This window comes from Trichoderma asperellum, chromosome 7 (assembly GCF_020647865.1).
Source record: "Trichoderma asperellum chromosome 7, complete sequence".
NCBI lineage: Eukaryota > Fungi > Ascomycota > Sordariomycetes > Hypocreales > Hypocreaceae > Trichoderma > Trichoderma asperellum.
The window spans coordinates 2,745,718-2,756,518 of NC_089421.1; the positions used below are offsets into that span (position 1 = coordinate 2,745,718).

At 51.8% G+C, this 10,801-nt stretch overlaps 4 protein-coding genes across 4 annotated transcripts; all 4 read right to left on the minus strand.

Moving 5' to 3' along the window:
* Positions 1–20: 20 nt before the first annotated feature.
* On the minus strand, positions 21–3,348 carry TrAFT101_011619 (uncharacterized protein). The gene is made up of 2 exons (XM_024902718.2): positions 3,121–3,348; positions 21–3,069 (listed from the first exon to the last, which is right to left on the minus strand). Exons 1-2 carry the CDS (start codon positions 3,228–3,230, stop codon positions 192–194), a joined length of 2,988 nt encoding a protein of 995 aa, XP_024757956.1. The 5' UTR covers positions 3,231–3,348; the 3' UTR covers positions 21–191.
* Positions 3,349–3,995: 647 nt separating this feature from the next.
* Positions 3,996–5,910, minus strand: TrAFT101_011620 (uncharacterized protein; the record flags this gene model as incomplete). The annotated part of the gene is made up of 3 exons (XM_024902050.2): positions 3,996–4,143; positions 4,216–5,253; positions 5,330–5,910. The coding sequence occupies 3 exons, from the start codon at positions 5,908–5,910 to the stop codon at positions 3,996–3,998; spliced, it is 1,767 nt and encodes a 588-aa protein (XP_024757955.1).
* Positions 5,911–6,648: 738 nt separating this feature from the next.
* TrAFT101_011621 (uncharacterized protein) lies at positions 6,649–8,584 on the minus strand (the record flags this gene model as incomplete). The annotated part of the gene is made up of 2 exons (XM_024903555.2): positions 6,649–6,824; positions 6,904–8,584. The coding sequence occupies 2 exons, from the start codon at positions 8,582–8,584 to the stop codon at positions 6,649–6,651; spliced, it is 1,857 nt and encodes a 618-aa protein (XP_024757954.2).
* A 1,459-nt stretch (positions 8,585–10,043) lies between these two features.
* Positions 10,044–10,244, minus strand: TrAFT101_011622 (uncharacterized protein; the record flags this gene model as incomplete). Its single annotated transcript, XM_024900851.2, has 1 exon — positions 10,044–10,244. One exon carries the CDS (start codon positions 10,242–10,244, stop codon positions 10,044–10,046), a length of 201 nt encoding a protein of 66 aa, XP_024757953.2.
* Between the last annotated feature and the right edge of the window lie 557 nt (positions 10,245–10,801).

Sequence of the window (10,801 nt, forward strand, 5' to 3'; positions counted from 1 at the left end):
GTTGGAAGCAAATCTTGGCCGCCAGAACTACTGAAGAATGCAACCAACTCAATATTATCATTGTAACCCTGGGCAATTCCCAAAAAGAATTCATCAACTCGTTAATAATGCTTCTAGAAATACATCCATCCTCAAAAAGAAAAAAGTAAAATAGAAAAATAGAAAAAACGCCCACCCCAAAATAAGCACCTCTACACAACATATCTCTCCTCATCCAGCACCGTCTTCTCCTTCCAACTCTCCTCCACCCACTGCAGTCTCACCAGCCGCGGCATCTTGCGCCGCGAGCTGAGCCGGGGTCGCAACTTGTCGCCCACATCACCAACTTCCATAGGATCATCTCCCAGCACAACGATATGCGTAACAGTCTCGTCTTCCAGGTCCTGGCTGATTGAACCGCCGCCATATCTGACGAATCGCTCCCACTTGTCCTTTACGCTCTCCATTGCTCCGTCCGCGAGGTAAAACAGCACTCTGCACTGTGAAAACATGAAATTTCGCAAAGTCGTGAAATCTTTCCCATGCTGCTCCAGTTGATCCAAAAACAGCGTCTTATCAAAAGACTCTGCGTTCTCGAGCTTCGGCATGTCTTGGAGCACCTCTCGTAACTCTTCCACAGACGTATCTCGAGCATAGCTATCTCCAAGTGGATCTGTATTCAGCGAAGCAGAATCAACCAAGCCGTCCGTCGCATGGAATAAATGTCTCTCCTCGTAGGGCAGTAAAAAACCTCCATCAGGCTGATCCAAACAGTCTTTGATCCATATAGGTCGAATGATATCAACGTCCCCGTCTTTAATGAGACTAGCTACCTTGACCACTTTCTTATCTCCTATAAGAACCATCCTTGTACCCGCAGCAGCCCTTTGCGAGATGGTGCCCCCGTTTTCTTTGATGATGGACTCCAGCTGCGCTTTCGTCTTCTTGTACGGCTTCAATGATTCGGATAGCACGCAAAACTCAAGTCTTTCAAACAGCTTCGACTTCTCTCCTTCGAATTCGGGGGCTGCCGCATCATCGCCTGCAATAACAAGTTCTTTCTTTATCCGTTTTGGATTTCTCCTCCTGCGATCCTCCACGGTCATCTCCATCTGCTTCAACTCTGTCTCCACTCTCTGCTTCAGGTCTTGGAATTCTTCCAGAGACAACGCCGTGTCCCAGCTACGATCGAGCCGCAGTCTTCGAAATCGAGGAAATCGCAGCGTAAAACCCCGGGCGAATTGGTCCGAAGGGCCAACACTAGCCGCTTTCACAGAGACTACAACAGAGTCTTTCGGTCGAATCCACATGTCGGGTCGTTCATACTGTTTGGCATCGCCACCGCCCAGCTCAATGTACTCTGATGGTGGATTTTTAGGATCCCACTCCATCCACTTGCCGTCAGTGCGATGCCGTATCTCGGCATAATCTTCTGTTCGAAAGCCGCCGCCAACTTTGAAGAAGCTGAAACACTTCTCAGGGTTAGCGCCAGCTTGGATATGGTTCTGCGTGACGCGGAGACCACACAAGAAGCTTGATAAGAACCCTCCTCGCTTTCCAGAGCCATAGTAGCCACCGATAATGATACAATCGAGAGATTCTCCAAATTCAGACATGTATTCTGGCTTCACCTTCAACCAGTCATCATTGCGGCTGTTTAGGCGATACATGGATCGAGGATTCTTCAAAACAAGACCTTCTGATGCATTCGCGACCACCTCTCTCAGGAGCGGCTCAATAGCATCGGCCGAAGTAGCACGTGTATATTCATGGATTTCCAGTCGTCGATGAACTGATTTGACTGCCTTTTCTAAAGCGTTCCGTCGGTCTCGCAGGGTATACTGTGTGAGCTGCTTATCATTCAGGTACAGTATGTCAAAGACTCGAAATAATGGGCGGTGGCCAGCTGCGTTTGATTCAGACTTGTTGCCTTGCTCTGCAAGGGCGGCCGTCTTCAGGGTACCAAAGGGGACAATTTTGTCAACTGCCATGTCCCAAGTAATCATCTCGCCGTCTAGTATCAGATTCCGTACACCTGGTGCAAATGCATTTTTGAGATGCCTCGTCAAGCTGGAATTTTCGTCCAGCAGGCCATTGCCATATAGGTACGTGTAATCCTTGGCCTTTCTTGACCAGAAGCAGAATCTTCGTCCGCCCGGATGATTGGGATCTTCGACCATGTGCATCTGCATGCGTTCGCCATCTAATTTTTCTTCTATCCAGAATTCAGGATCCTCTTCCGTTGGTCGGAGGAGTTCAATCATCTTTTGGAACGACGCTGGCATTTGAAACTGGGCAAGCTGCGGTTGAAGGCATTGCATCACCGCGATGCCAGCCTCATCCTGTTCGAGTCTGAATTCGGGATCGTAGAGCTCCCAGCATACGCGCCTCAGACTTGAAGAGACGCTAAATAGAGTTTCCCCATCTGGGTGCCATAGATATAGAAAGGTCTTTTCCGTAGCACCGACTTTCATTTGTTTCAGGATGATGCGAATCAACCACATAAGCTCTTCAGCATTCATGCGATTGTAGAAAGTCTCAAAGATGCGCAGATTCTCAGCTTCTCCAGCCGAGGCAGCTAGTTTATCCAATTCGTGGTTAACCTCTGCAATGGTCATATTGCCCACCTGAGTGCGCATTGGGCGTTTTGAGATGACTTCGAAACAGCGGCCGGCAAAATCGCCCGCCAGACGTGCTCCTGTCGTTTGGCCCGGCAACTTCCAGTGCAAAAGATTGTAGCCATCTTCAGAGTTTTTATCAATCTTCATCAACTTCACCAGGAGCTTCCCTATGGCATTCTCCTTCAGCCCATAGACGCCGCGATCGCGATCCTTGTCTGGGAGAATGAGACGCAAAGCAGGATAAAAATCGTCGCCAACTTCTTTCCTCCATCTCGTGATGAATCTCTCAACGATATGCCGCCTCTGTTCCTGTGGCGACAGTTTGGTGAGCCCATGGGGGCCCTTTTTGCTGGCTGGACCTGAAGCGCTCGGCGGCTGCTTCTTGTTGTCATTGAGTGGATTGAACAGGTCTTTAAAAAGCTCTGAGAATTTCAGCGTTATGGAATGATTCCTTGGTTTATGAGGATACCTGAATGGATGTTAGAGTCATATTGCTTGAGATGATATGCTGACAGCGTACTTTGCAGCCAACTCCTCCTCTGTCAGGCCACTGGTGCCATATTGCAGGTCGTCTTCTCTCAGCGCATCTTCATCTGGAGTCTTTGGCTCTTCGACTTTCCATTTGCTCATTGTCGCGCTATGCCGGCAATTGAATCGATTAAATTCCAATTATCTGCCCCAAGAATCATTAAAGCTCAGAAGGTTTTTGAGAAGCAAAGGTCAAGATGCGCATCATGCAAACAAGTCGCGACTCGATAAGGCTTAAATAATAGAGATGCCGAGTGAAGCAATTAGACCTAGAGCTGCAGATAGTTGTGGGGCTTGCGGCTGCTGCCTGCATCAGCCACATTCTAGCTTAGGTAATGCTGCCTAGCTCTCCATTGGATATACGCATCCAAGCAGCTCTTTACTGCTGTATTATTTCCAGCTCCAATTTTCTCTTTCATTGCTATGTATGTCATCTTCTTGAGTGATAGACAAGACAATTTCACAAGTTATAATTGGCAAGAAAATTCAACTATTACTTCCAGCAGACAATCCCAACAAGATCCCAGCGCCATGCCTTTATAAGTCGTTGAGCCGTATAGCTCGTGAATGATAGACATCCTTCATTTTTCTACCTGTAGTCTATCTTCTTAAAATAAGATGGCAGTAGAATATCAAGATAATTAAGAGACAGATGAAACGAGATCAATAAATTGAGTCAAATTAACCAAGCATCATGCTTTACACCAAAGAAAAGAATTGTCAAGGGGTATCTCAACTACTTCTTACTAATGCCCACCATTTCTATATCAAGATCCTCTATGTCAAGATAAACGTCGCTCTTCCTTCTAATCCAGGCCCAAAAAAACAGACACGTATTCTATTTCCATTCATAGCGAAACAATAGCCTCATCCTCTCGTTCTCCTCTTCGCCTTGCTCTTCTTGCGATTGCTCTTCACACGCTGCCGTTGAACGACGCGCACGAACCAGGAATAAATCATTTCACGCATCAGGATGAGGATCGTAGCAAAGGCCGTCGGGACAGCGCATGCCCAGCTGATTTCATTTCTTTGTTAGCTTACTTTTCACATTATGTGTATTTGACCGAGGAGGGTTAATAAGACTTACAAGTACCAGATCCCGTGGTTAATATCCGGAAATCCCTCCGCCGGGAAGTTTTGTCCAAAGTATCCAGTAATGAAAGTCAGCGGGAGGAAGATGATGGTGACGGTGGTGAGCTGCTTCATGCTCTCGTTCTGGTTGGCCGAGATGGTGTTAAAGATGAGGTTGATGAGGTTGTCACTCGACTGCTTGCACTGGTGAAGGGCTTCAGTAATGATGATACAGTGATCCAGCACGTCACCCAGATACGTGTGCGTCATTGGCGTGACGATGACGCCGCTGGCCGGGTTCTCGAGCTCCTTGATAGCCTCTTCATGAGAGAGGTTCGTTTTGTGATCGCGCAGGACGTTGACGAGGTTATCAATGGGGTTGAGAAAGCGCAGCATCTTGTTTATCTCACTAATGCAAATGTATAAACTCTTGCACTGCTTGATGCTAGGGGAGGTCAGGACGTCGAGCTCCAAATCGCCCAGGACATCATTGTACACAGCCGTGAGCGGGATGGCCAGGTCGATGATGGCATCGATGATGGCCTGCACGACGAGCGAGGCGTCGCAAGACTCGCGCAAGATGGTGCCCGGGTTGCTGAGACGCGTGACTATGGGGCGCTCGATGTCGCCGGCGGAGACCTCGAAGAAGGAGATGACGGTGTTGTCGGCCGTGAGGAAGATGGAAACCTGCTCGGCGGAGACGGCGAGGTTGAGGGGCGCGAGGATGGAATTTGCTTCCATGTAGTCGGTGCGCGTCTCGTTGCCCGAGGCGTGGTACCGCTGCAGGGTGCGAATCATGGACGTTTCCTGCAGCTCGAGGCTCTCTGACAGTTCCGTCAAGCACTTTGTGGTGATGCGCTTCTCTGGATCCGTTGGAGGGCTGGGGTTTTGGACCTTGTCGGTCTTGCGGCTGCCGAATCCGCGGAAGAAGTTCCTGACCTTGGTGGTCGACTTTCTTGATCGGACGCTGCTCGAGTCGGATGAGCTATCGTCGTCGTCTACAAGATGGACCAGCTTCTGGAGCGTCATGATGATGAAGGCGTGGTTTGGATACCTGGTGAGAACTCTTTGTTAGCGTCTCGTTTCCCCTTCTTCCTAGTTTCCAGAGCTTTTCGCCGGCCAAGACTTACCAATCAGCCTTGGTTCTGTTCCTGATATTCATGATATCCTCCAACGCAAGCTTATGCAAGCCCTTATGCGCGCCAATCGCCTGAATCACATCCCAACTCAAGCCATTGACATTAATCCACCGACACTTGGCCCACTTCTCCTTTGGCTGCGTCAGAAACGCAATAAACGATTCATTATCAAAGTGTCTCTTGACCATGTTGTCCTTTGAGAAATCCACCACCGTAATGTCGCAATTCGCGCTCAGCTGCGGCATCGAGGCATGTCCTCCATCTGGCAAATTGGGATCGAAACCGGGCTCAGAGCCCGGCTCCCAGCCCGGCCGCTCAGTGTAGGTCGCATCGAAATCGAAATCATCCGCATCGTCAATTGCTCTGAATGTCGCGGCGCGGGTGCTTCGCCGGCGGCGCAGAGGCGAGAAGGGCTCGCGATGGACGGTCGTGTCTGAGCGCGAGAGGCGACGGAGAGCAGGCGGGGAGGACGCATTCTCGGTGTCGACGTTGAGGCCGTAATGGACTCGATTGAAGGTCGGAAAGCTCTCTCCAGGATTGGAGTCGGGGTCAACCTCGTGGATCGCATCCATTGTGGGCGAATGGACGGATGATTTCAAGATAACTTTAGTCCTGTCGCATCAACGAATCGCGCTCTGTCGCGGTGTCGGGAATGATATTCGTGTCGTCTTCAGGAGAGTGCGCTCAATGGTGGCGTCGAAATGTCACTGCGTCGCTTCGGCCAGCAAAACGATTCGTGTCCATTCAGTTTATGCGCTTCTCAGGGACAAAGCAGCAACCGCAAATCACAAGCAAAAAAGTTGGAACGGAAGATGAAATGGCCAAAATCACGACATTCTCGCGAGCTAGCATTTCGAGGACGGATAGACCGTATCACCATCCTATTAGCAGAAAGATGACCAACCCCAGGTATTATTAGCATCGTATGTCGGTTAGATTTTGGTGAAGCGCAAGCCCCTCAGCTCAGGCCAAACCAGGTTCTAAGCCGATCTGTCTTAGGGCATGCATGACGTTATTAAGGGCGACGATCCCAGTGCCCGTCGGCCAATGGCGGCTCAACGTCGTGACTTCATATTTACAATTACTCATGATGATTTGACACAACGTTGCCCTTTTTTTACATATACAAGGTATGTACATCGTTATCGTTAAATATGTATCTCGTCATGATCAACAATGGCGAGATAAGAAGAAGGATACAAGCTCTAGTAGTACAGTGAAAACCCCCCTTTTAGCGTCTCATATAAAAAAAAAATTCCACCCCTGTGTTTGATGAAACAGCTTGCTTCAGCGCCTTGCTATGCTTGCTCTTACACAATCTCCACCAGCTGGAAGACTTGATCTTTCTGGCTATCGCACTTTGCAGCCTCCACTCTCTCAGCACCAGCGACGAGACAGGTCTGGTTGGTGGCTGAGGCAGGTGTGAGAATGATGTTGTTGTCGCCATTCTTGAAGGGGAACAGCTGTGAAGTCGCAGTTTTGCCGCCTATTGTTAAAATATGATTAGCTTCTCATTCATAGAAACGGGTGGGATTGTCATAATGAATGGACTTGTCTAAACTTACTTCCGTCGGCACGTCCACCGCAAGAGAACATAATCACTTGGTCGTTAGCCGCTCTTCGGCCATCAAAGTTGACGCAGCCGTTGGTAAGGACGCTGACAATGAGCGCCTCGCCAGCGGTGCCGTCATTGTGGGCACCCTTGGTGACAATGTCGAACTTCTGGCTGGGGTCGTCCTGGCTGCAGGTAACCATCTGGATGGGGATGAGGTTCTCACGGAAGTCACCGGCAGTGGGGTTGACAGACATGCATTTGCCATCAGCGGCTCGGATGTTGATGCTCTGGACGGGTCGGACAGCAGTCGTGTCAAAGGCGTTGGCTTCAGCTGCGGCAGTGGGGTTCAAAGTGCCGCCAGCGCCAGAGACAGGCACGGGAGTCGTGGGGTTTCCGGTGATGGCGGGCTGGGAGGCAGCGGCAGTCGTCTGAGAGCTGCCTTCACCGGCATTGTTGGCCACGCCAGCACTGGTAGCAGCCGCAGCAGCCGCAGAGGCCGACTCTTGACCGGCGGTAACGGTAACAACCTCGGACACGGTGACGATCCGGGGAGCAGAGCACTGAGCATTCTCGTCACCTCCGGGAGCCGCAGCGGTGGTGGCGGCACTGGCGGCGGCACTGGTGGTGGCAGCAGCCTGGGCCGCGGTGGTCACGGCAGGGGCCGAGGCGGTGATGGTCGATCCGGTGATGAGGCCGGAGGAGTGGGCAGCCTGGAGCGAGGAGGAGATGCTGGAGGCCTGCTCAATGGGGCAGACGGTGGTGGCCAACACGACGGTGTCGGTGACAACGACGGTGGTCTTGGCGGACTCGGGCAGGCTGGCGATGGCAGTCTGGTTGGTGCGAGCCGGGCAGTTGGTGACGGTGGGAGCACAGCTGATGACGGTGTGGACCGAGGTCGCGAGCACGGTCAGCGTGGTGGCAGCAGCAGCGTCGGCAGCGCTCGTAACAGCAGCTTCAACGGCGCTCGTGACGGCCGCTGCTGAAGTAGTAGCCGAAGCTTGAGTCTCAACAGGCTTGGAGCCGGCAGCGGCTGAGGAGGCGGCGGCTGAGCTGGCAGCGGCAGAGCTGGAGTTGTTGCTGCTGCTGCCATCAGAACCTCCAGCAGAGCCACCAATGGTAAACTTCTGCGTGGCGTCGCTGGCACTGCAGTCGGCAATGTCAACCAAGTTGCCCTTGGGGACAAGGCACTTGGTGGGGTCGTTCTCAGGCGTGAGGCTCAAAGGACCGTTGCCACTGGTAAAGGCAAAGAGCTGCGAGTTGGTGACTTGTCCGCCGCCATCAGCTCGTCCGCCGCAGGAGAAGAGCAGAACCTGGTTTCCAGCCGCTCGTCGAGGGTCAAAGTTGAAGCAGGCCTGTGTGAGAGTGCTCACGATGAGAGCCTGGCCCTTTTGGTCGTTGTGGACACCGGAGGTGATGACGTCCCAGCCCTGGCCCTGGGCGCTGCCGCAGTCTGTGATCTGGATGGGAGTCAGGTTGGCTCGGAAGTCTCCGGACAGCGGGTCGACGCTCAGACATTTGCCATCAGAGGTCTTGATCTGGACGTTGGAAAAGGCGCGGGTGGCCGTGTTGTCTCGGGGATGGGCCTCGGCGGTGGCAGCCGGGTCGAGGGACGCAACCTCGCGGCGGTCGATGGGGCCGGCAGCCGCAAGGGCCGCAAAGAGTAGAGAAAGAGTAGCCTTGGAATACATCATTTTGTTTAATAACGAGTAGTGTATAAAAAAGAATGAGTTCCCAGTGGATCAGCAAGCAGAGACACAGCGAAAAGAGAGAAGCAGAAACAAGGCGTTTTCAAAAAGGGAATGGAAATGAAATCTGCACAGCAGACGACCTCGTCAAAGGCACGAATCGAAAAGAGCGAAAGTAAGAAAAAAAGGAAAGAAAGGAGCGAGCACTGCACGCAAAAAGTGAAGCTATTCAGAGCAACTACCAGAAACTTGAAAGAATCCCCTCCGCAGCATCTTGGCGCACCGCCGCCAGTATACTTATATACCGTATGCCTCCCAGCACGAAAGCGCGAACCGCGGGCAATCAATCGTCCATGTTCCCCTTGTCGGCTAGATCCGAGCCAGGGACCAGCTGCTCGTTCTGTCTCGTCCCCTTCATTTCCCATCTCGGTCTTTTGTCTCCTGATGGCGCGCAGCAGCAAGTTTCGTTTGGTCAAACGCAGCAGCAAACAGCCCCGTCCCCACAAGCCCGCACAGCGACTAACTGGGCCGTCGACGAGGAACGTCCTACGCGAACGGTTTCAGCACCGCCATCTAGCCAACCATCGCGGAACCAATTTGAGACGACACAGGGGGGTTGTTGTTTTAGGTGTTTTGGAATTCGACGCTCGGTTTAGGGCGGCGCTGTAAATCCGGAGCCAGCCGGGCTTAGCCATTATAGGGGAGCACAAACGCCACTAACCTGGGCTTTAGCGCCCATTCGATGTTTAAAACGCCCTCAAAAGCCACATCGCGATTAACCGCTGAGGGGTCCAGCCGTCAGTGCTTCGACGACCATTCGTTGTCTCGACATGCAGACAAAAGGAGTCGATGTGGCTTGAGAGCCGCCGTCGACGCTGTGCCTAGTCTCCCGAGTCCCCCACAGCTTCCATTGCATATATACATGTGCGCAGTCTATGTTGCTGCTGCCTGACGACTCAACTCAACTCAACTCCTCTTGTCAGTTTCAAACTTTCAACCATGCTTAATTCGCAGCCAGGAACCGCATAGGCGCTGCATGGCCGCGGAACATGGAAACGAAATTGCTCCTCTTTATTGTCATTGGAAGATGGCCAGATCTGAAGTCCCGCATGACGTCGTGAAATGAATCCCCTGGCGGTCGCAGGTAGATTAACGCGGAGGCTCAAGCCATCCTTGCACACTGAAACAAGTCAGTCGCTTGACGTCTCAAGGGTCTTGGCTAGCAGAGCACTTGCGTGAGCACATGTAAGTTGGAGAGCCTATTACCAAACACTTGTTCCAAATGCAGCAATCTTGCTCCGAAAAACGCGCCATGGGGTGAATAGAGTCGCAAACTATTCCCAGACAAGTCATCTCAGCCTTTTTCTTTTCTTTGCTCTAGCAAGCTTCGTCGTTTGTAACTCTTCGGTGGTATGTATTATAGGATAGTGCATTCGTGGCATCGCCAATCTCGTTTCTGTGGCTGTTAATAGTACTCGAGCCACTCGTCCATCCTCTGCTCAGACGGACAGTCATTGACCCAGAAGCGGTCGCAAAAGGCCGCTCTTGGGACCAGGATGGTGTTATGCCACCATGGATCGCACTCGTCGGGCATATAAAACGGCAGCTGGCTTAGCCCTTCGCCCTGCCAAGCCTCTGCGTCGTTAATGCGGTGGATCTCGGACATGATCTGGGAACAGGAGGTGTGACAAGTGATGGACCCATAGCAGCCGCAGTGGTATAAGATCATGATGTAAGTGCACATTGCGGTCGTTGTGGCCCTTTGAGATGGAGTGGGTGCTTTCTGTAGTTTGCTCTCTTCTCTCTTCTATGGATACCGGTGGCTTTCATGCGGCTCTGTCTCTGTCTCTGTCCATGGCCTTTATAGAATGCTTCGCGTAGGGCATGAGCCGGACGATGGCACCACGCACCGTGCTCTTGCTTGCAAACTCGATATGAGCCAGCACATAAAACACCCGACAGTCGGGCTTATTATCGATGTAACCGCAAAAACGGTGAATGACACCGCGTGCTGGCCTATCATAACTTGGTCAAATGCTAAAAGACGGCAAAAATGAAAAGTATATATAAAGCTGCCAGTGCCTAATCATAGCTTGTGGCATGCGTTTGTTGAGCACAGATACAGCTGTCAGATGGTGGAAGCGCTCTTCAACTGGGCTCTGGCGTGGCATCTGCTCGTAAAAGAGCCCATCTCAGGCCAGACAAGGCTGTTCAACAAAGGCG

What these genes read in the sequence shown, in the direction of transcription:
- TrAFT101_011619 (XM_024902718.2), bottom strand. Translation starts at nt 3,230, where the DNA reads ATGAGCAAATGGAAAGTCGAAGAGCCAAAGACTCCAGATGAAGATGCG. An exon ending in GAGGAGGAGTTGGCTGCAAA is followed by an intron (nt 3,070 to 3,120) that starts GTACGCTGTCAG and finishes ACATCCATTCAG; the next exon opens with GTATCCTCATAAACCAAGGA.